General features: G+C 41.8%; 3 protein-coding genes across 4 annotated transcripts; 2 read left to right on the top strand and 1 right to left on the bottom strand.

Annotated features, from left to right (window-relative positions):
- The first annotated feature begins 418 nt into the window (after positions 1 to 418).
- On the top strand, positions 419 to 9,782 carry lcat (lecithin-cholesterol acyltransferase). The gene is made up of 7 exons (XM_037106768.1): positions 419 to 569; positions 4,383 to 4,539; positions 5,200 to 5,315; positions 5,545 to 5,640; positions 7,165 to 7,389; positions 7,476 to 7,671; positions 8,879 to 9,782. The coding sequence occupies exons 1-7, from the start codon at positions 419 to 421 to the stop codon at positions 9,240 to 9,242; spliced, it is 1,305 nt and encodes a 434-aa protein (XP_036962663.1). The 3' UTR covers positions 9,243 to 9,782.
- Positions 9,783 to 10,096: 314 nt separating this feature from the next.
- On the top strand, positions 10,097 to 18,787 carry pla2g15 (phospholipase A2, group XV). Its single transcript, XM_037106769.1, has 7 exons — positions 10,097 to 10,247; positions 11,844 to 12,000; positions 13,618 to 13,736; positions 13,973 to 14,071; positions 14,843 to 15,067; positions 17,055 to 17,167; positions 17,661 to 18,787. Exons 1-7 carry the CDS (start codon positions 10,097 to 10,099, stop codon positions 18,060 to 18,062), a joined length of 1,266 nt encoding a protein of 421 aa, XP_036962664.1. The 3' UTR covers positions 18,063 to 18,787.
- A 1,176-nt stretch (positions 18,788 to 19,963) lies between these two features.
- usb1 (U6 snRNA biogenesis 1) lies at positions 19,964 to 24,189 on the bottom strand. 2 transcript variants are annotated; one of them, XM_037106770.1, is made up of 7 exons: positions 23,790 to 24,189; positions 23,373 to 23,515; positions 23,079 to 23,262; positions 22,548 to 22,601; positions 22,166 to 22,271; positions 21,208 to 21,288; positions 19,964 to 20,253 (listed from the first exon to the last, which is right to left on the bottom strand). In XM_037106770.1, the coding sequence occupies exons 1-7, from the start codon at positions 23,945 to 23,947 to the stop codon at positions 20,146 to 20,148; spliced, it is 834 nt and encodes a 277-aa protein (XP_036962665.1). In that variant the 5' UTR covers positions 23,948 to 24,189; the 3' UTR covers positions 19,964 to 20,145. The 2 variants fall into 2 exon arrangements, with proteins under 2 accessions (XP_036962665.1, XP_036962666.1); XM_037106771.1 differs by having other exon boundaries at positions 23,373 to 23,512.
- Between the last annotated feature and the right edge of the window lie 42 nt (positions 24,190 to 24,231).

Below are 24,231 nucleotides of genomic sequence, written 5' to 3'. Positions count from 1 at the left end.
GTCAATGCTCTTTGTCAACCATTCGCCCTCTGCTGTGTAAACAAATAGCCTCCACTGTGATCTGGAGGAATCAATGGGGCAATGGGTCACCTGAAGCCGACACGTCGTGTTTGCTCATGTGCTACGTCCCTGTGTCCGCGTGAGCGTGCGCGTGGGCCGCGCGGCAGTGTGGGTACTGGTGACCTGAAGCAGGTGTGTGTCAGACGTCAAGACATTAATGCGTCGGCCATTAATGAAGTTTTTACAGGAGGTCAGGTAGTACTGTCATGTCCCCACTGGTCTGACCTCAAGGTCTGTGGCCGGCCCGCCTCCCCCCTCTCCTCCCCTGTCCCTCCCTGCGCCTCCATCAGCACACACACACACACGCACACACACCGACGCAGCGCACAGTCCGGCACCACACCGACCTGGAAGAAACATGGGGTCCGCAGGACACCTCTGCTCGGTGCTGCTGGCCGTTTTTCTGCTGGGGCTTCACCACTCCTCGGGTTTCTGGATAATAAATGTCGTCTTCCCGCCAAACGCCAAACCCAGGGCATCGAGCAACAGCACTCCGCCTCTCATTATAGGTAAGTGTTACATGCTGAGTCCCACCATAAAAGACGCACTGTGTAGTTTTGGTGAATATATTTTAATGAGAAGAGAAATATGTAAACTGAATCCACGAACTGACCATAAAGGACAACACAGATTCATACTCTTTTACTTTGTGTTTATGTGGCGGACCCTGCCAGCTTTCTACGCTCAAACAGTCAACTGTGACCTTACTTTCCTCTGAGAACATCTTTTTTTTTTTTTTTTTTTTTTTTTTTTTGATATGGAAAAAATAAATGTTTATGTGTTATAATTGTATTATTGAGTGTAACCTCATTGAGTTGGAATTTCTTCTCCAACTTAGTATCTTGATTAGGCTTGATTACCAAACGGGAAAGTGCCACAGGGCCCTCGAAAGCACCATTATGTCCTCAGGTTTATACTAATTTAATTGAAGATGTGTTTGGAAATATGCCACTTAAGTACAGTGCCAACTAATATGATAAGGGCCTTTAGCATAGGTAGGAGGCACTGATGTGGGTGGGGCAATCTAAGGCTCCCCCCATACATTTGATTTTAACTGAGTGGATGGTGGTTTGATACCTTCATCTGGATATGGTCAAAGCGGCAGTTTTTGATGAGTTGGGAATGAGACGTATAAATCCACTCATTTACTTAAATTACTCAAATCCAAATAAAAGTCTATCTATCGATAAATCTATCAATCTATCAATCAATCTATCTATCTATCTATCTATCTATCTATCTATCTATCTATCTATCTATCTATCTATCTATCTATCTGACTTAACTCACTGTGTATTGATGCTGAGGATCTCAGTGAGGTTGTACACTGTACTCTGTACATTTGACCTTGTTCTTTTACTGTTTGTTTCCTGCTTATCTAGGTCATACTAAGGCGTTTTAGGCTGAAGGGCCAAAACGTGATTCGGTGGTCATGCTCCTCCCCGGCCCTCCACACTTTGGCTGTAGGGGTTTTACTTTCTCTTGGATGGACCATGATTTTGGCCCTTTGCCAGTTTTTCCCTCCTCGAACCATAACTCACGATTGATCCTTCATTTTTCATAATAAGTCCAGATACCCTGTCATGAAATCACTTAGAGTAGTCCAAAAAGTTACTGAGATCTGACAAACTTACAATGTCCCACTGATATTTGCCTTTACCTTTGGGTTTTTTATTGAAGGTGCAGTGTGTAAGAATTGGCCACTTGTTAATTAAATGCACAAAAAAATACAGGGGGTTGCATATCACTAGAGTCACCACTAACTGCTGTTTACACAAGCTTTGGACTGGGACAGGACAGGGCTTGCATGTTGGCACGCTCACTTCAGTAGATATCTCTGCAACACAATACAGACACATTTTAATGTCTTACTGTTATTCACGTTCCATTGAAAATACATTCACATGATCAGTATACTAAGTATGATCTGAAGTGTCCTGTTTTCTGGGTTTATGACTAAAGGAAAAAAAAAAACAGGTTGGGCCAGAATAATCTTTCGAAGCTCCTTAAACCTGCTGTAAGTAGTGTCGTCATGTTGTCATTGTTGTTTTGCAGTTATCAATACCCTTCCTCCTGTACGTCACCACACGAATGCACCGCAGTAAATCGGCAGACATAGCAGCAAACAAAAGGATCCTGCTCTCTGCGTGTTCACGAGTCGACAAGACCGCGTCTTTGTGGCATTGTCTGTCCTGATTGGATAAAGTGTGCTGAATTTCTTTTCTCTTTTACTGCATAAGCATGGGGAGGAGAGACATGGGTCGCTGATCAAACACTCTATATCAGTGATTACTGTTGGAATATAGAGACAGCTGACACTAACTTTGATAAGAAAATGAAGCTTACAGCAGCTTTAAGTTTTTGGGGTTTTTTTCACTTGCCTCTCAGGGCCTCTGTAGTCCCTGAGTTGACTGACTGTCACTTTCTATTACAAATTGTTGTTCTGCCCAATGTGCTCGGATTATGGAAAAAATAATAACGGGGCAGCCCATTGTTTTCTGTCTGTATTTGATTCTAATGTGTTTAGTCAGATGGCATTGAAGTGTTTCTTGAAGTTTTATATTAGATTAATACATTTGTCTGCTTTAGGTAGGCTATTTAGATAGATAGACATCGCTATAGTTTAATCACTGCAGGTACTCAAAGTACAGACTATACAGGGCTATTAACTGTTTGTCAGTTGCTGTTTTTTTAAATAACTAAAAGATATAACAAATGTGCGGTCAAAAATAACAAAGTATTGATACATATGGATTCTGAATATTTCAGACTGTTTCAGTATTCATTTTGTGCAGTATTGATACACCTGTACGACCTGCACCTTTTCACTCTCTTGTCTCTGATAGTGATTTGACTCACACCGCTACAGTGCCCACAGAGGCCTGCTTCCACCCACTCTGTTGACTATTGTCAGAAGTAAATGAACTTAGATCTTGTTGTGCTGAACAGACAGTACACAAGCCTTGTTCTATTTATCTAATTTATCTATTTAACTAAAATTTAGAATTCAAGTCCTTGATGTTCGATTATCAGGTCTGGGTATTTTTTAAGTTATTGTATCAAAGTTTCATGGAAATACAGTATCAAGACATCTGCACACCCTTCTCCGTCTTCTTAAAACAAACAGTATAAAAGTGTTCTTAAAAGTTTTTGGGCAAACTTGCTTTCTACATTTGTAGCTCCGCCTTCACAGTCATCATGCAGCTTTGTTTGTTTGACAGTGACTTCTGTATGCAAAGTATGATATTAGCCAAAGAGTGTAGGTTTTGTGTTCACTGCCCTTATTTGGAATCAGAGTTTTTGGAAGATTGCAGTGCAGGGCACTTTCTGTTCCCACCGCTTACGACTCATTGTTTACAGTCAAAAGGTCATTGTCCAGATCTGGATGCGCACAGTCTACTTCAGAGGAGCTCCACGTGGACGATACCCATTGAAATATATAGGTTCCTTGTCTATAATGTTTATGACAAAATGACATGATGACACAGGAAACACTCAGTACATTTTGTTAAAAGCCAGAAAAGTAAACTTTAAGAATGTGTAGAGTTAAAGCTGAGTTTCAGATAGATAGATATAAAGGTAATTTATTTGTTACTATACAACACAGGGTTGCCTCAAGAAATTAAAGTCTGTCACTTAATGCTACTAATGCTAGTAGTCCCATTTGTCCATTTTATTTTCCTGCGACCAGACGTTAGCCAGAAGCAGCCTTAAATGCAGTTTGGATTAGCATGACTCTGTCTGCTGCTCTTCACCGAAAACCCACTTTCTTTTCCAATGCTGATGAATGTATTTTTTGTTATAGGTGATATTTGACAAGATCTGATGAAGCAACCGGGTGCTGCATCTGCTGGCAACAAGATTGCCAAGGCAGCTAAAGAGTGATTTTGTATATTTGGTGGCGACCAAAACACAGCTGCGAGGGTGAAAATTTGACTTGCATTCATCAGTTGTCCTGATGTCATCCAGTGAATGCAAGTCAAACATTCGTCAGATGACATGCATACAGCAGTGTTTCCCAATCATTTCAGGCAAAGTCAACAGTCCCTTGTCACAGCTTGTAAACGTTCAATAAAGATCAATCTCAACAGTTGTTAGAGGCTTGCAGAGTAAATAACCTCTCCAGTATTTTACAAACAAAACAAATATTAGAGAAATGTCCAAAAGTGAAATTGAATTAATTTAAAAATGTCTTTTACTTCCTCTTATGTCATTAACTTTCTTGTGACCCCTCAGATTCATTTTGATCCAATAGTTGGGAGAAACGGACCCACAGTATTTTAGTGCTTAACTTGCAGTGTGATTCACTAATATGTGTTCAGTCCCAGGGAACTTGGGAAACCGCCTGGAAGCTAAACTAGACAAACCAACACTGGTCCACTGGATGTGCTACAAGAAAACTGAGAATTGGTTCCCCCTGTGGATCGACCTCAACATGTTCATGCCTATAGGCATAGACTGCTGGATTGATAACATGAGGTAACATTGCCTGACTTTTAATGTATTCTTTACTCTTTCTACATTACCTTTGACTTCCAAGCTGCTTAACCATCCCAGGTCAAATTGGCCTGAACGGGTTTGACTGTTTATGGCACACAAGTAATAAATGATCACTCAGTTCTCTGTAATGCCTTTTTAGCCAACCTCATGTCAACTCATTAACACACATTTTTACATTTTTTCATGGAACCATCCACATTTATTTTATGTTACCTGCTCACGTCAAGAGAGCATCTGGGCTAAATCAAATCTGATGTGTCAAACTAGCTGCTGGGCATGAATCATGCAGATGTGTGACATGGTAACAAAGTGTGATGTCAAGAAGTCACGGAAACCAAGGCGGGACTACTGAAGAGGCATTTCAGTGTTTTCTATGGCAGTTCTTATTTGTACGGACTTTGACCTTTTTCACTTCCAAGACCTTTAACATGCAAAAGACTGGATGAGAAAGGGAAGAAAAGAAAATGCGTAAGAGGTCTCCTTTAAATCTTCCAGTCTGGTCTAACCAGACAGAACAATTATACCGATGTGAACCACAGTATTTTTGTTCTTTTTAATTTATTATTGTCATCACATTAGATACTGTTTTTGCCCAAGGGTTAGGGTTATCTGACATGAATGTGAATGTGTGTGCCCCAGACTTGTTTACAACAGGACGACTCGGCGGTCATCCAACTCACCAGGTGTGCAGGTGCGGGTGCCAGGATTTGGACAGACATATCCCATTGAGTTTCTTGACAATAACAAACTGGCCGGTGAGATGAATACTGTACTTCTGTGGATTCTGTAATCTTTCTATGCATTTATTTTTCTAATAATACAGAAATGTCAATAGTTTTCCTGTAAACAATGATATACAGGTCTGTACATTATTCCTACACCGGATATCTTCAGTAAATGCTCTCTGTAGCTCAGCTTCTTCAAACCAGGTGATGTTGCTTTAGACTCTGATCTGGTATTGATTTAGTCTGCTTGTTTTTTCAGGTTATTTTCACACTATGGTGCAACATTTGGTAAATATGGGCTACGTCCGAAATGAGACAGTCAGAGGAGCACCATACGACTGGAGATTAACACCTAGTGAGTAGCAAAACTACAAATGCAACCTCACATACTCACTCACATTGTACCAAATGAGTAGTACTTTGTCTAATAAATTTAGAATATGTTAATGGGAGGTTTGGCATTTTCCATGTGTTTGCTTGGAAGTATGAAAAAAGGAAAGATAAAACTGTAGCCCCTCAGCTTGACCTTATTACATATGAGGTCCTGTGTAGTTTGTTGTGTAGTTTTGGGGCTCTCTTTCCCTGCTGGCTTTTGGCGTTAGAACAGTTGTGAACAGTGGGTTCCACTGTCGTGACTGTAAGTGAGGCTGATCCCTGACGACAGCAGAGAGACAGACCCAAAACAGGGAAGTTGTGGGCTGTAAAACCAAAACATTGAGCTGAGAGGAAAGTGCATATTAGACAGTCAGGTTCTCAGATGGCCGGAAACAAATAATTAATTATAAATGTTACAGTGTTGAATGTGAAACAACTTAAAGTGGTAATTGTTAGTTAGGCTTGCAGTTGTATGAGATTTGCATAGTATAATGACCATCTCATGAAATATCCTGTGATTTTATAGAGTAATTGTATATTGCATTTCTCAATTGTCATAATTTTTATCAGTTACAGTGACTCTTTAATAAACTACCCAGCTGCCCTTTAAAGGTGCAATAGATAAGACTTAGTTAAAAAAAAAATCAAAAATCAAAAATTCACTCAAATGATTGAAGTTAGCATACCAACCAGCCAGGCCCAGCCCATCTTGCTCCAAAGTTCTTGTGCTGGCAGTGTAAACACCAACACTCCCTAGTTGCTCTGACCCCCCAGTCTGGACCACTAGCTGAATGGCTCACTGAGCTAGCTAGCTAATGGAAGCTACAGTTACTAACAGTTAGCTGTCATTCTGGAGATATGTTTCCCCCTATTGCTTTTGAGTATGAATTCAACACGATGCCAATTCTTACATATTGCCCCTGTAACTTAAAGCAACATTATGTAACTTTTTTGCCTTAGAATAATAGCTGAACTGCAGCCCACTAAACATGCGCAGTATTGTTTCTCCCACCAGCCCAACCCACAAATTTGCTCAGCCCATAGATTTTACACTGTGATGATGTCACATACTTTTGAATTGATTTCTCAGTTCAAGGAAAGTGATATCATTTAAAACCTCAATGGATTAAAAATTCATGATGGAAGGAGACATAATTGACCTTGACTGCAGTTGGTGTCCTGTCAATACTTTTGCAGACGTCTCTTTTATGATGGTGCTCTATGGAGAAAAAGCTTTTTGTTGCCCAGGGGAATATTTTGCTGAAATAGTGAAAATGGCCACTGGGCAAAATTGTAGGCAAGACTTAGTATGACACATATCCAGGTCTAAATAATACATTAATGACTGTTGTGGACCTTCAACCGCATGTGGCCAAAATGAATTTAAAAAGCTTTAAAGAAAAACACTGTTTTCACTGGCATTAATACACACACTTCGACATACAGTAATCCCAAAGTTCTCGCCATCAGCCTGAAAGCCCTCATGTCATCCTCCCTCCCACAGCTGAGAATGCAGAGTATTTTATCAAGCTGAAGGACCTTGTTGAGGAGATGTACAACCAGTACCAGAGTCCAGTTTACCTGCTTGGACACAGCATGGGCTGCCACTACGTCCTCTACTTCCTCAACCACCAGCCTCAGGCCTGGAAGGACAAGTACATCAGGGGCTTCATTTCCCTGGGTGCACCATGGGGGGGTGCTGTTAAAACACTTAGAGTCCTGTCGTCAGGTAATGGCAAAGTACTTAAAATAGAAAAAAAAGTATTTCATACTGTAACACTCAACACCATATTTTTGACTTGCTATTCATTACAGGTGAAAATGACGGCATCCCCATGATTTCCAACATCAAGATCCGCGAGGAGCAGAGGATGACCACAACCAATCCCTGGATGCTGCCCTCTGAGGCAGCCTGGTCTAAGGACCACGTGTTCATCTCCACGCCATCCTTTAACTACACCAACCAGGACTACCAGCGCCTCTTCAAAGACATCAGTTTTGAGGATGGCTGGTAATTAACAGCTTTGATGTTATTATTTCCTCAGTTTTAGATGAATCGGTCTAACTGGGTCCGATAGTGGCTATGTAGTGGCAGTAGTAGGTCTGGGGCAATATACACAATATATTCGTTATGGTTTTAAAGGCTACATTACAGTACAGTGATGTCAAGTTTCTTTGTCCCGTTATCTTTCTTTTTTTGGTCGGCCATGACCGACAACAGCAGCGTTAATCGTTTACTCCCAGTACTAGCAGAGACCAGGGTACACAGAAGTGTTGGGTGAACATGTCACTAACCGTACACCACTTGGTATATTCTTGAAAAGTTGCCACCAACACCAAGTGTTCATCTTTGGTATTACAGGGCTTTCATCAGTTGGCCACAGGCGCAGTCTTCATTGTGATACTTAAATTTGGTGATTTAACAGTGATTTAACAGATATTTGTTAGCATGAAAACCTTCTACATTATTATTTAATATGCATTATTTCATGCATTCAGAGCATCTTGAAATAGGACTAGGGCTACGCCATTCTTATGTCTAACAATTTTGTCTGTAGAACAAAAATGTCTGTCACTAACACTGATTTTCACACCGAGTCAGAAAAGTTCAAATCCCACTTATACAGTAGTGACATTAAACCGGCAATTTTTTGTCCACTTGGGGGCAGCAGAAACAAGCAGTTGTAGCAAACTCCCTGTCTATTTTGCTGTTAGAAATCCCCATCCCTCCTCTCTACATCCCCACATGAATTCACAGGAAGATCCTGCTCTCTGTGTATTCGGGGGCAGACAGTACCGCCTCTTTATGGAGGTCTCTTTCCTGATTTGATAATGTGAACAGGGATAGCCGAAAAATGTCTTCCGTCCTTTATCATGAGACATGGGCTACTGACTGAATACTCTATAACAGTGATTACTGTTAGAACACAGAGCTATGCTGATTTTAATTAAAAAAAAAAAAACACATTTTAAAAAATAATAAGAAAAAATGTTTTTACTCAAAACACAACACAATGAGAGCAATCCAAAGTGAACTAAAACTGTAAAGTTGCAGGCTGGCATACCAAAACTGTGTTTTGAATGATTAATTGCAGGGTTCATGATGGATGACATCTTTGATCCATTATTACTTTTAAAATATTGACGACATTACTTTAAAGTTTTGGTAATTGTATGTCTCTATTTTACAACCCCATTTATCCTCTTGTTGACTCTAGGCACATGTGGGAGGACAGCAAGAACCTCACCGGTGATCTCCAGCCACCTGGTGTAGAGGTGTGGTGTATGTACGGAGTGGGGCTTCCAACTCCGGTAACGTACATTTATGACGACGAGTTTCCAAACGTGGATCCAGTGGACTTTGTTTATGCCGATGGAGATGACACGGTGGACAGCAACAGCATGGGTCTATGCAAACGTTGGGCCGGGCAGCAGGACAAGCCTGTCCACATCACAGAGTACCGAGGTCTGGCCCACCTGGATATAGTGTTTCATGAAAAGGTGCTCAGTCTGATCCAGGATGTCGTGGAGGGCAAATCAGACATACCCAAAGAGGTTGATGTCCGATCTGGAAGTAAATAGCAGACGACCGCATGTAGAGTTTAAAAACAAAAAACACATGGTGTGCTGGATTTTTACTCAGCTGATGTTATAGTCTCTTCAAGTATCCCTCCCCCATAAAAAAACACATTCCCCACAGCTCCAACATTTATTAGCACCCTGTTATAGCCCAAGTAAATGCAGAAGTTCCAAACCAATCTGTGATGAGCAAGTAATCTAACACTGACCCCCGCCAACCCATAACCATGACCCCCTTATCTCAACTAATGGCTGATGACTTGTAGAATAGGTTTGACTCTGATTTGTTCATTTCTATATCCCAGATGTGTATTTTATTGTATCTCCTCATATCTGGTCTTGATGGATTGAATCCTATTTTATTTTTTATTTCAAGATCTTTTCAGATCTGTGTAAAATCTTTTGAATAAATGTTAGTTCAGATAGCCTGTACACACACATTAAACTAATGATAATAATAAATGGTATATTGTATATTGTCATTGAAAATGCCAAATGTATTTGAATGTTTCCACTCATAATAAAGCATCTATTGTCACAAAAGTCACGTGTGTCAAATGATGAGTTTAGACCCAGCATAAGTCAAGTCAAAGCTTATCTCTGTAAGTGTGTCCGACTCCATCTGCGGTCGATGACTTTTGACTTGATTGCTGAAAGAGCGTCGCTGGGTGGATTGCTCTGTAATCTGAACCTCGTGATCATTACGTTCCTGTCCACTCACTGATCATCGTCAACGTTTACATTGCTGGAAATCGCATCAGACGGCTTCAACAGCAAACAAAGAAAAGTCCGCTGCAGACCTGAGCACACCGAGCGGAAGACGACCATGACCGTCTGGCTATGAGACACCAGGAGCCATGGCGGCTTGGCACCGGATAACCGCCTTCTCTGCGCTGCTCCAAGTCGGTTTGTTGTTGTTGCTGTTGTCGGCTCGGAGCAGCGGGAGACCGTTGGAGAAATGTCCCGGCGACAAGTCTTGTCAGCCCCCGAGACCCCCTGTGGTCCTCAGTAAGTGTTCCCATCGGTGTTTTACGTGGCTCGTCGTCTTGCTCATCTTACTGTCTGTTGACAACATAATTGCGCAACTTACCAGCCGCTCGGCCAGCTCATCAACGGCGAGCGATGCTGGGCGATAGTCACGGCAGGCCAAACTCCATTCAGAATGTGATGAATTTATACTCTCTTGCTTGTATCTAATGATGTGCGGGACTTAACTATAAGATTCAATGCTTGCTTAAATTACTTATTAGTCAGTCCTGAATTCGGCTGGCACATATTCCTCCAATTTGTATATATACGTGAATGAAATGGAAACTTTTGTATATATTTGGCCTGTCGGTCATGTTATCCTCATCCATCAAAACAACCAGCGATTCGTCTTAAACATCGCTCTGTTTTGGGAATGTTGTTCGATGAGATGTAATTTTGAGCATTAGGTTCGTGCTGTGTCCATGTTTTGTCCCCAGCGCTTCCGGGAATGTGTTTAGTCATCGTTCGCTTAGGATGTAAAGGGAAGGCGCCTTTAACGTTACATTGCTGTGTTTGTGGGCAGAGTTTGGCCAGACATTGTCGGTGATAGGAACCCCCGTTTCGAAGATTATTCGGGAAAATGGGGGGCTCTTATTACCCCGGCAGCGTCGAGACTGTTATTTGCGAGTATTGGAAGACATTTAAACCGTTTTGGGTTCTAACATGCCACAAGTTGTTCCGTGAGAGCTGCCAGAGTCCGGCTGAGTGTTGACAGCGGCAGTGCTGCGGTCATATGACTGACTCCAGCACTGCAGGCAATTAACGTCTCAGGACACTGGCGAGGTCTTATTCTAGACGCTTCGACACTGGGCTTTAACTTACAATAAAGTGTAGCCATCAACATCAGCTCTTCTCCCACACAATCACTGAAAGGGTCTCAGGTTTAGAGGAATCTTATCTGTGTGTGTTAAAACTACAGCCTGTCTGTCTTAGTGTGTGTGGTAGAGTGTGTGCAGCCTTGACCCAGGGTGATCTCCTGCTGCTCTCGCTTGTGCTTGTGGTTAAACAGTGATGTATTACAGCTATAGAGGAAACCTGTCTTTGGCTCCTGTCATGTCAAGGCCTTTATGACTAAAGGCTGATTTAAATCATTCAAATGTATTCAAAACCTACCGACAGAAAATTATAATGATAAGATAAGTTCATACCCTGATTGGACCAGTTTACACTTTCATGCGTTGGCTACGTAAATGCTTTGAAATTTGATCAAGTCATCCACCAGTTTATTTTGGAAAAATACACAAAATAAGTTCACATTTGCTCCAGAAGTGGCAAATAAAAACACAAGTCTCGTTTCAAGTCAACTTATTGGAAATTGTAAAATGTTAAACTTAAAAATGAGGCTGAAAAATCGGTTAGATAATTATAAGATTCCAATTATAGTATCCATATAGTATGACAGGAATTGCAGTATTTTTTTTTCCCCCATATCACTCAGCTCTCATTAGAAACACTGTGTCTTTGTGAAGGCCTTTTAATTGTATTGTAATGTGTATCCACATCAACAGAAAAGTGGTACTGTCACAAATCTGGTGTTGCAGATGTGTGACTCATTGCTAATGTCGCTCGTTGCAGTTCCGGGGGACCTGGGAAACCAGCTGGAGGCGAAGCTGGACAAACCCAGCGTGGTCCATTACATCTGCTATAAGAAGACCGACTCCTTCTTCACGCTGTGGCTCAACCTGGAGCTGCTGGTCCCTGTGGCCATAGACTGTTGGATAGACAACATCAGGTATGCCTTTCTCTTTCTGATGGCTCAGACATCAATCAAGAACTGTTTGTCAGACACTGATGCGTCTACCACACTAAACGCACAAGGGGAATTTTCTCGTGTGAAATGTTTGTTGATGTCCTGTCTTCACTGTTATCATGTCATGATTAGTGCAGTGTGTGTGTGTCTGTGGTAAAGATGACTACAGGAGAACAACTTGATTTTGGTGAAAACACTCTGTGATGCAAATTCCAAAACGGCAAATACCTGGAAGTGCTGTGAGTAGGAGAAAGGAGTAGGTAGATGGGTTCAACGCCCTGGCTGACTTTGTGTGAACAGTTATCAACCTACACTCGATAAACTGACCTTTGTACCGTCCATTTATCAACAAGGTATGGAATAACACAAAGGCCGAGATAGCATTCTTTTGAATGTCTCCATCAGCAATCAATTAAAAAAGACTTGTATGTTGGGTACTGAGTGGGCCTTTATTTTAGCCATTCAACTTGTCGTGTCATAGACATTGTTAGTGAACACGATCTTGTAATTTCCCAGAAAATACGTGTTCATGTATTGTTTTAGTTTATTCATTTAGACAAAAGAACTGTGAGTGATGATATCCCCAAATCTGTCGTGATTGCAATGACCAGGAATGCACTTGCAGTAATGTTGGATCATTACTCCGGGCCAGCTCTTATTTTGAAAAGGAGGCACCATGAATAGCGAGTGGAAACAATGATCAACACTCGCACAACTGGCTAATCACATGATTGGACTTAATCCGACTGGCTGGTATGACACAGTAGCTGCAAACAGCACATTTATTACTGCAGATGCACAAGAGTTAATGTAACGTCCAGGAAACACCTAAAACATAAAAATCAGTTGTTTAGTGTAAACAGCACTTATGTTAAAGTCCTGTTAATCCTCAGTCCTCGATAGTTTCAGTTACACAGCAATATACATCCAAACTTCAGCTAAAATGTTAGCTTACCGGTCACACCAGACCAGCCCAGTCGGTTGACTGACAAAGACCAGTTTTAAACCAAGTGCATAAATGTGCCCAGAGCCATGTTACTCTAATGGCAGACTCACAACACGAGACGGTAGAGTCACGCTACAGGTCTGCGCGTGTTAAGATGAATCAGCTGAAACGGGCAGACATTGTCTGAGTTACAGAGCGACACTTTCTTCATTTGCATCCTCAGTGCAGCCTGATAGGTGAAGGTGTAAGTCAGAGTTCCAACCCCTGTTAGTTAAACCCAAAAAAAAATGCGGATTAGAATTTGCACTGTTTTAAGAAGTAACCAAGAGTCACTTTATGTGTCTGTCCAGCAGGCACAGATTCGCAGCTTACAAAACATCAAAATGTTGAAGTGAAATACTCCCAATACACGTTTCCTCTTTCTCATATCTGTACGGGATTTAAGATAAAACCAAGTAAGGGAAGTTGTCGTCACACACAACTAATGTGATGGTAGCGCAAAGGTGAATTAAAATGGGAAGTGCTTCTTTTTGAGTCGTAGTATCATGTTCTTGTGAGTGTGTGTGTGTGGTTCACCACAGATGCAGAACTGGAACTGATCTGTCTCCTGGTGATGACTGCGTGTGCGTCTGACTGTGTGTGTGTGTGTGCAGGCTGATCTACAACAGGACCACACACAGTACCTCGTCCCCGCCAGGCGTGGACGTCCGGGTCCCAGGGTTCGGACAGACGTATTCACTGGAGTATCTGGACCCCAGCAAACGCAGTGTCGGTGAGTCAGAGGTCCAAACACAGACAGTTCTTTAAAGAAGTGAGGACTGGGGAGAATGTCCTCTGTCCCCCACAAACAATATGCCAACTCTTAAAGTTTAATAAAATCCTCACAATGACAGACAAAGGAGAACCACGTTTTTTTTACCTTTTTACTCCATTTTGAGTAATACATTGAAATATCTGTCGGCTTAATTTCTTTTATCTTGTGTTTGTGCATGTTTGTCTGTCTCCCAGGCATGTATTTCTTTACTATCGTGCAGGCGCTGGTGGAGTGGGGCTACACCAGAGATGATGATGTCAGAGGAGCTCCCTATGACTGGAGGAAAGCCCCCAGTAAGCAGCCACACACACACACACACACACACACACACACAGGCACAGCCCAAATTAGGTCTACAACCAGCATGGCTTGCATTTATCCTTTTTTATAAATAAACCTTCAGTCAAACTTGTGAATGATGAAACATATATATATATATATATATATATATATATATATATATATATATATATATATATATATATATATATATATATATATACACCTGCAGTTTTCTGGGAGTTTGTTCCAGATATTCGGCGCATAATAACTGAACGCTGCTTATGCCCTGTGTTTAGCTTTGACACTGGGAACTGAATATAAAGCATATTATCTGGTGTTTGGAGAACCCGCCTGTGGATTGGGTGTTAAACCAGCTGGCACATCACAACATGTGACACGAATGAGTTATTGCAGCCATTTCTGTGTTTAAACCTTCAAGGCATTTTGTGAGTCAGTGTGTCGTTACTTGGCACAGTCTGTGTAAATAATCAACAAAAACGAATGACACTCGTGGTCAATGCGAACACGTGCTTTTAGACAGTGTTCCTGCCAGTCATGGAATGGTGGGGGGTTTTATTTTGAAAGGGGTATTCTAGGCAGAAAGACAAGTCAGAATAAATAGGGGTAAATGACCAGGGAAGGCTTCTCTGTCTAATCCAGGAAGCAATCAGACGTTTTGTCTTGGAAGCACTCCAGCCCTGTACTGCAAGTGCATGGATTTTCAAAGCAGCAGCAGTGGGGGCACTCTGATTTGTATCTTCTTTTCCTTTCTCCTTCATCAGATGAGAATAAAGAGTATTTCCTGGCGCTGCAGCACATGATTGAAGAGATGGCGGAGAAGGCCGGCGGGCCCGTGGTGCTCATCGCTCACAGCATGGGCAACATGTACACTTTGTACTTCCTCAACCAGCAGCCCCAGGCCTGGAAAGACAGATACATCAAAGCTTTCGTCTGTCTGGGGCCACCGTGGGCCGGGGTGGCCAAGACCCTCCGTGTGCTCACATCTGGTAAGAGATGAAGCTGGTTTTACGTGAACTGTTTTTGCTGGAACGACGGGGCGTTCAAGTGCGCTTTCAGCCAATGGGAGAAGGGAGTTTCACACCTGGAGAAATGTAGCAGCAGGTGTGGCCTGCTGGAAAGTTGGCGCACTTTCCAGCAGCACCAGCTTTTTTGTTTTCAGGCTTTGTTAGTGCCCGGAGGACACGTGATAGGCTTTTGATTTACATGCGGGCCTCTCTCTTGGTAGGACCATGTAGTGATGTCCCAACAAGAGCATAACATGCACACCAACATCACAGTAACTTTTCTCATAAAGCAATTCAACTTTTCTTGTGAATCATCATAATAATAAACACAGTTAATCATGAACACACATACTGCACCTGTTGAAGTAGAGCAACAAAGCAGTCTTGCATAAATGGATCTCTGTGTAACGCCATAAACGCAGCAACAGAAGACTTCAGGTAGCCATCACTGAATTAATAGTACGGTTTAAGTAATTCAATGTCACACATACAGGAAAAAACCAACATTAAATGTAAGGGGAGCGGAGAGAAAAAAAAAAGTTCTCGAGATGAAGAGTGAGGTTAGGAGGGGAAGTGAAGTCAGCCGAGGTGCAGCACATATGATACGTTTCCTTAAACTTTGGGTTTAAAACTGAGACAGTTTATGACCTCATTAAAACATATTAAACCTCGGAAAACACTTTAAGAAGCGTAAGGGAAGAAAAAGTTTTGTGAGTTCAAACTTATGCCAGTTATAGCGTATTGTTAACCAAGTGGAGATTTATGTATCAATAAAAGAATCCAGTTTTAGCACAGACGATGTAGAGATCACTAAATATTTACCCAACTAAACTCAAGGTGCACTTAACTCTGATGTTGCTAACGACATCCTCTGTCCTAGAGCCCTGATTCAAGAGAGGAAAACCCCCCAAGAATAAAATTGCAGGGGGGAAAAAAATGGAAGAAAACCCTCAGGAGGAGTCACAGACGAGGGATCCCTCTCTCAGAACTGAACAACAAAATCACAGAGTATACAGGTTTCATTTACAGAATATCTGATACTTGTAGATTATATGAAATATATGTCAGGATTGCTGATCCAGGAGGACGACTGAGCAGACTGAGGTGTCCTAAATACATTAGACAGCCTAAAACCAATTTTTTGGAAGTTATTTTACAGCTTAAAATCATTAGTGATGGGTTTACAAACAGCAGGTGAAACCCAATACACAAGGATGAACTTGTTATTGTCCATTTGCAGGCAGCCTATTATTCACTGCTCTATCATCACATCAATTCTAGGATGTCAGGACCAGCCTGGGGCTTAAACAAGAGACAGATGTTCCATCTTCTCTAATGAAACCAAAATGTAATTTGTAAAGAAAATATAATCAAGTCACTGTGGAGTTAATATCTGCCATCTGACGCGTTCAGTGCAGCGATACAAAACCTGAACAAAAACAACAGTTGGTCCGATGAGACTAACCCGTAAATGCGAGTGCATCTTTGACCTTTAGTCCACTGCTGTTTGCCACTAAAGGAACTGTAAACTGCAGGTTGATGGGGTCAGGCTGTATCTTTACTGGGCAGTAAAGTCCTTTAAATTTGACAAACATTCAGTCATCTTTTGGAGTCAACAAATAGGAAGTTGCTGTGTGAAGTTTCATGGGATGTGACAGGAAAGGGCCTAATCATGTGCTGCAACTGCACTCATATGACCTCTGATAGATGTCTTCATAAGTCCTTGGACCAAATTGCAAAATGGACGGTTACATCAGATCCTGTACGTTGGTAAATGCTGTCCCGCCTTACCCGACCTGTAACCCTGACACACGGCGGGCTAAACTACAAGATGTGTTTTTTTTTCCGAACGTGAGTAGTGTTTCTTTAAGAAGCCACGCAACGAAACTCCTGCTCGGTTTTGGGGTCTGTGACTGGAAATTCTCAGCTCAGTTTCAGTTCTTTGTAACTGGTTTCTTTTCTCCTACAGGTGATAATAACCGCATCCCAGTGATCAGCCCGCTGAAGATTCGCTCCCAGCAGCGCTCTGCCGTCTCCACCTCCTGGCTGCTCCCCTACGCCCACACCTGGCCCAAAGATAAGGTCTGTGCGTGAGTGTTTGTGTATGTTTGCAGATAGGCGTTTGCCATTTTCTTTCCCGTTTGTTTCCATCTTTGTCGCTCTTTCCTGTTGTCCACCTGGCTTGCTTTCTGAGCACTCAATGTCTGTCGCCAGTGGCCAGTGACTGGTTGTGCAGCTAGACAGCTATTTACTAGCATGTTCGCCAAAACAACCTCATAAGGTAGCCCCAAATTTGCCAAAAATCAATTACTGCATCTTGAAACTGAAGTAAAGGTAAACCTGTTGAGCAGTTGGTGAGTAGTACCTACCCACAATGCACTACAGCCAGCAGGAAGTGGGGTACATTTTCACAATAACTTTCTCCACAATGGAAGTCATGCAGAAAATGCTCTCAAGTAATCTTGCTGACTTTGTCGGACTAAATCCTCAGCTATCTTTAGAAGCTGTAGGATGGGGGCATTTTGCAGAAAGCAACCAAATCAAATGTCTGTCTTTCTCACCCATCTCCCACCAGGTCTTGGTGCAGACACCCACCACCAACTACACTGTGCAGGACTACCAGCGCCTCTACTCGGACATCGGTTTCGAGGACGGCTGGCTGATGCGACAGGACACGGAGCCGCTGGTGACTGACCTCACACCGCCCGGCGTGGCCATCCACTGCTTGTACGGCAGCGGCATCGACACGTCGGAGGCCTTCCAGTACACCGACAAGTTCCCGGACGTGGAGCCCACCGTGGTTTACGGCGACGGGGACGGCACCGTGAACCTGATGAGCGCCGTGCAGTGCAAGCGGTGGATAGGGAGGCAGAAACAGCCTGTGAAGCTGATGGAGCTCCCGGGGAACGAACATGTGAACATGCTGCTGAACTTCACGACTGTGGCTTACATCAAGCGTGTGCTCTTCTCACCCTGACGCAGGAAGATGGCTTTAATCACACATGCACGCATATACTGATTTATCTGGTTCACGCTCACAGCTTCTTGAAGGACAGACAGAGACTGACTCAGCTCGCTTGTCTCTCCAGACACTGACGGCCAAATCCTCCCCTCAACATGCCACATTGCTGAAGTGATAGTATTAAGACGTTTTTAGTACAATTGAAGAATCAAAATTTAAAAATTAATTTTATAGCTGTAACCGTTATGTTAATGTCGGGTTGTTTACTGTCGAGGTTGTTAACTTTTATATATCGGTCTCAGCTTGCAAAGAACCTGAGATTTTACTTACTGCATTTGCGTTTTATTATGGAGAACGTGTGTACGCACCAGTCATAAACCAGGGATATAGAGAACGTGCCACTTTCAGAGTTATTAATCACCGTCTGATCTTTTTATTAATGTTGTGGAAGACATTTCTAAACTCCTTTGTCTCTGATGTTGTTTGGATTCAATGGTGAAGCACATACAGTGTTCATATCTTTGTCGGTGCAGCAGGTGACCTGAGCAGATGGCATTTGTTTTTCGAGCGATTCGTCCGTTGTTCCGCGTTTTTGCACGCAGCACAAGCTGTTCAAGGACTTTGGTTTAATCGTGTCGTCCGTGTCACATGAGTCATGTGCTGAGGGGCTGACTGGAACCACACCTGCGCCGTAGAAGTTGACTTTCGGCACGTTCGAAGTTTAACAGTTTTACAGAGCTTTAAACTGCTTCTCATCGTCTTAATGGCACAGCTGTGAAAAAGCACCGCTGTCTCAACAGTTCAGTAAAAAGATTAGTCAAAGAGTGAATCTGAACTCAAGGTGTAGTTACTAGTTTTTTCCAGGGCTTCCAGTCCAAAGATCAGACCAAAATTTCACGCGAAGGCCAAGTCACAGCAGCTGTGGATGCCGATGAAGATCATGAGGTGCAGGTGCATTGTCAGTGTTTATTGTACCAAACTGTTTCTGACAGCTTTCAAGATCAGGTTTTTTTTTTTTTTTAAAACATTTAACAAATCAAATTCATTGAAATTCTGCTCCTGAAGTTACTTTTAGCATTCATGTATAATACAGAAGTGGATGCAATGTAATGCTCTTTTTCTTCTCTTCAGATGTCCTGTATACAGTATATTCATGGTTCTATGCCTAACTTTTACCCAGGTCTGGTTTGAATCAGGTGCCTCGGCGGTCTGGATTTAGACAGGAACAACTGAGGGGACTTTAATTGTTTTATGTTATAAATCAGATTTTTTTTTTTTCTCGACTATTTGTTATACCCTCTTTGTTTAAACAGACTTGATTAGTTCTGAGTGCAGAGTTTAAACCCTGACTTCCTGTCCTTGTAGACGTGTAGCCAGAATCTCTCTGACTCGAGTGACTGTAAAGTGCCATCGAGCCCCTCAGGGCCAGACCAAAATGATATTCTCATATTTGCTGTGAACTATCATAAATGTGAGTCAAACATGTGCTGCCTTCTATAGAGTAAATATTTCAGATTTTACAATCAGCCACTGGACTTGTCTTTGTGTATTCAATTTCTTTAATTTCTGTGTTAAAAACATTTCATTCTTGTGCTCTGGGGACCCTCCTGTCTCTGAACAAGCATAGTTTTCCTCACAAGCTGGAGATGATATCAGTAGCATGTGAATTCAGTGAACTACATAGACAGTGAATGGAGTATTGGCCTTCCAGAACCCTAAGCTTTGTCAAGTTTCAGTAATATAACAGTCATTTTAACTATATTAAGTGATGACTAATTGCCTCGTGTGTTCATTTCAATGAAGTAAATGCCGAGATGTGACTGCATGTTGGACCGACGGTGAGATGTGAATTTGATCAAGTCCACCCACAACTTCCTTTTAAATGTGCTGCTTCTCACACATGCATCATTATGCTCTTTAAAAAAAATGCTAAAAACCAGTAGCTTTATTTAAATACAGTATAAAAATAATGTAGGCATATACAATAAGATTTTTTGTTATTTTTGCCTTGATTGTCTTTGTAGGGACACAGGACATATCTGTCTGGAGGACACAGCTGTAAAAAGTGCAGTGGTCGGGGATATCCACATGTCAAATGTTACTGCTCGAGAGGAAAGCGGAACATCTTGTTTCCCGTCCTGCAGCGCAGCTCCGCACAGTCCAACCGGAGCTGGAATGGCCCGTCTTCATGTTCATCAACCACACTCTAACAAGCACAAAATCAGACATGTAAGAACAGCTCATCAATTCTCTGCACGTCACTGAGGGAAAAACTGCTGTGACCGAGGCCAAGTCCTATCATCTGTACCCACTGTCATCTCAGCTGCTCTCAGACTGGTGCTCAGGAGTGTTCAGCAAAATACACGTATAAAATAATCAACTGCATACACATAACACCTACAGTGAGTGGAGAGTTTTAAAAATGTCAAGTGTATTAGCTGGTATTTATTTGGTAACAATGTTTTTATTGATTACAGCATTTGACACTAATAAATGAACATGTGAGCGCCCTCTGGTGGACATTTTATAAATAACCTCACACAAACCTTTGGCAACTTTGTACTGCAGTTTGTTGTCGGTCACCAGCCATGCTGGGATAGATTTAGTTGCAATAAAGTTATAGTTGATACAGTGGTGTAGTTCCAAACACACTGTTTTAGACTTCAGATTTTACGGTCAATTACAGAGGGAACTGTGAACTTATTTAAAATGAAAAATGATGTTGATGATGTTAGACTATATATTGTCTTAGATTTTGGAGGTCGTTATACCCTGCCTTGGCATGAGTGTTGTGCTATTGTGGTTTCAAAGGCTGCATTCCAGTAAAGTGGTGTCATTTTCTAAACCTGCCACACTCTTCTACTTGTCACTTAATACTTTCCTTTAGTTACTTCGTCAGTATAAACACACAACTGATTAATATTTATCAGAAATCTCATTGTGTTAATATTTTGAGAAAGTACCAACAGTCATTCCTACAATATTGTTGCAATATCGATATTACAGTAGTTTGGTCAAATATGGTGATATTTGATTTTGTCTCCCAGTCCAAGCATTTATAAAGTGTTTTTGAGGAGAATTCCAAATATCGAGATATTTGTATATCACAATATGGCTTAAAATGCCGCAATACACTATGAACACACAATAATTTGAGTACCTGTAGCTTCTTCATGCACTCCTCCATCTGTTCCGTCATGTCTCCAACACACCAGGCCAAACTCACGTGGAAAGATGGATCCTATTCAATCAAATCAGAGGGACAATTGTGGAAGGAACACATGGATGTGCATCACTTCAGATTCTATTGGATGATTTGTTCATATGTTTAAGTTCAAAATGTTGTCATTATCTCCTAACCCTCATGCTGATTTACAGTTGGGTGAGGTCTTGAAATCCACAAAACATTTCTGGAATATTACAGCAAAACAGTGTTGCAGAGTTCCCCCAGACAGCTGAACTAGATGGGGATACCAACATTGATTTTACAAAGGCAATATCTTCCAACACACAGTTGGGGTTATGCACCTACTTCAGACGTAGTTAATGCCAACACATTTAGTTTTGCAGTTCAAGTGAAGATTCTGACATCTACAAGCAGATAAATATTATCTTTTCAAATAACTTTGGAATCTCAAGGCTTCCCCGGACTGAGATTATGTCAGATGAGCAGTATGGGGCCAATTTTATTGATTTATTTGGTTGTTTTTTTTTTTACTTTTTAAAACATGTTCTCATCTACTGCAGCAGGGGAATGCTCCAACATTGTTTTTCTGTGAAGTGCCAGAAATGTTTTGCAGACAACAAAATTTCACTGCATGGGAGTCAGAAGTTTAATCACTGAATTTCAATTTTTGAGCAAACTCTTCCTTGAAGACAAAACAAATGTCAACAATCAGTGATTAGCTCATCATGCTTTCAACAATACATTGCACTAAACAATGTAAATGTGAAAACACACTTGTCCTGTTGGCTGAAATTACAATTTTGATCATCCAATTCACTAGTTTAGCACATTCACTATATTCACTGTTAACAACTAATTCAGATTTAAGAGTGACAAATTAACTGGTCCAGATTGAGAATCACATGATAAAAAAATTTAAAAAATAATCAACCTTGTAAAAAGTGGCTAGGCGAAACTCTGTCATTGTTCTGTCTACTGCCTGGACCAGGTTCAACAAGTGAGCATGCCCAGTACACGCTTCCATCCCCACAAACGTCCTGCAGGAGACATCAGACAGACACAAACAGCACAGGGAGTAAGACATTAAGAAGTAATTATCAGGAGCTTAACACAAATAAGGAAAGCACACCAGTCAGATACATACATCAATTGTTTTTCATCGTTTGGCCAAATAATGAAAATGTATATGTGGCACATAAACCAATTTCTTTAGCAACAGACAGATCATTTTTAAATGATGAAACCATGGCTGGCAACCAAGTCATCCTGTATACCTAGACTATGACAAAGACAATTAAAGACCTTAATGGTACCTTGTTCTCTCAGCGTTACAGTAGACCCTCAGTCTCCCCGCTGAGCACACAAACCTGTCAACAAGAAAATCAACATCAATCAGCTTTTTTGGTCCACTGCGTGTCTCTTCTCCAACTTTATACTTTTAACTGCTCGAGGCAAGTGATGCTCAGGATGCTGCTAGAACACATCACCTTGAGGTAGTTATTACAGAGCTTTTATATTTATGATCATTTTTATTTAATTTCTCTCCACTGTTTAATTTCATTTTATTTTTAACTCGATTTCTAACCTTGTTTTTTTTTATTTCATCAGCACAACCATTTTTTGATGTATTTTGTATTAAGGGGTGCTTGTACAATTCAATTACATTTACGTTACAAATTACTCTCTGTATATACTGAGAGTAGAGCTTTACACCAGTGTTAGCTATCAAGTTTGATAGCTAACACTGGTGTAAAGTCGAAAGAATGTACAAATCATAAGAAAATATAACTTCTTATGAAAGCAGATTGTATCGTTCTGTGAATGGGTATCTGGCAATGGCAAACCTCTTGCAGTGCACCAGGCCTGCTTGGAGGCTCTGTGTGAAGGGCTGGATCCAGTGGTGCCTCAGCACCACTGTCTGAGACAAGCTGAGGTGGAACTCCTCCTGCGCGCTCAAAGTCACACCGTGGGCCTTTGCTACTGAGAGCAGCTCCTCCAACAGGTCCCTGAACTCCTCCTCAGGGTGGTCTGATGTGGAGAGGAGACAGCAGAGAAACCACATTAGAGGTTCCAGGAGTACTATGGGCCAGGATGTGTGCTGATGATCAGTCAACCACAGACAAGTGTGCTGATCTTACATGGCAAGTAAACATAGGTGGCCCAGTTGCCTCTCTCGTGTTTGAAGGTACGGAGGCGTCCGCCATGAAGTGTGCTGTCTTCAGCCTGAGGGTCCGCATCCTCTGGAAACATGGCCAAAAGGCAACCAGGAAGTGGTAACCTGCTGGGTACACATCAATGAGTGCTCACTCCATTTCCTCTTTAATATTGCACTCAGTGCATTGTTGAAAACCTCATTTTAGTTACCTTAAAAATACAGTTTATCATTCAGGGTGGTGGTGACAGGTATCAGAAGCAAATAAATAAACTAACCAATAAACACATTTCTAAAAAAATTAATGAAGAGTTTCCCTTGTCATCCTCTCTCCTCATACAGTCCAGTAAATCACGCTATAATACTCAGCATGCACAAAGCTACCACACAACTCTCCACATACCTCGTTTTAGGAACCTGTTCCTCAGTTTTGGCTTTCTTCCTCGCTGGGTAGTCACCCTCACCATCATCTTCCTCTCGGAACTGTCGAGAGCAGCTTGTATTTTGAGCAGTCGCCGCTTCACTTTCCTCCTCCGAGCTGCTGCTGTAGCCCACCAACATCCCGAAGTAACGTACGTCACGTAATGTGTCAGGACCAATCAAGCATTATACGGACATGTTCATTAACAATAAAACTGAGTTATTAACACACTTATTTAGACTACAGGGAACTGAAACATGAATGTTTGGCTTGTAAAAGTTTTTTTTCAAATGACTTCCATCTGCCAACCACCGTCTCTTCCGCACAGTCCTGCGCTTCCGATGTAAACAACCTGTTGTAATGCTTATTTAGGTCCGAGTGAAACACAGTCGAGTCTCTAATCGGTTCCCCCTTCAGAGGCTGG

The sequence above is a fragment of the Acanthopagrus latus genome, chromosome 8 (assembly GCF_904848185.1).
Source record: "Acanthopagrus latus isolate v.2019 chromosome 8, fAcaLat1.1, whole genome shotgun sequence".
Lineage (NCBI taxonomy): Eukaryota > Metazoa > Chordata > Actinopteri > Spariformes > Sparidae > Acanthopagrus > Acanthopagrus latus.
This window is presented reverse-complemented; position numbering and strand designations above follow the sequence as displayed.

Bases quoted from the DNA above. Each gene is read 5' to 3' on its own strand.
- usb1 (XM_037106770.1), bottom strand. From the start codon at position 23,947: ATGTTGGTGGGCTACAGCAGCAGCTCGGAGGAGGAAAGTGAAGCGGCG. The intron at 23,516-23,789 runs GTATGTGGAGAG...ATGTGTACCCAG, and splicing joins GAACAGGTTCCTAAAACGAG to CAGGTTACCACTTCCTGGTT. The intron at 23,263-23,372 runs GTAAGATCAGCA...TCTCCACATCAG, and splicing joins CACCTATGTTTACTTGCCAT to ACCACCCTGAGGAGGAGTTC.
- lcat (XM_037106768.1), top strand. From the start codon at position 419: ATGGGGTCCGCAGGACACCTCTGCTCGGTGCTGCTGGCCGTTTTTCTG. The intron at 4,540-5,199 runs GTAACATTGCCT...TGTGTGCCCCAG, and splicing joins TGCTGGATTGATAACATGAG to ACTTGTTTACAACAGGACGA. The intron at 7,390-7,475 runs GTAATGGCAAAG...TATTCATTACAG, and splicing joins ACTTAGAGTCCTGTCGTCAG to GTGAAAATGACGGCATCCCC.
- pla2g15 (XM_037106769.1), top strand. From the start codon at position 10,097: ATGGCGGCTTGGCACCGGATAACCGCCTTCTCTGCGCTGCTCCAAGTC. The intron at 12,001-13,617 runs GTATGCCTTTCT...GTGTGTGTGCAG, and splicing joins TGTTGGATAGACAACATCAG to GCTGATCTACAACAGGACCA. The intron at 15,068-17,054 runs GTAAGAGATGAA...TTTCTCCTACAG, and splicing joins CCTCCGTGTGCTCACATCTG to GTGATAATAACCGCATCCCA.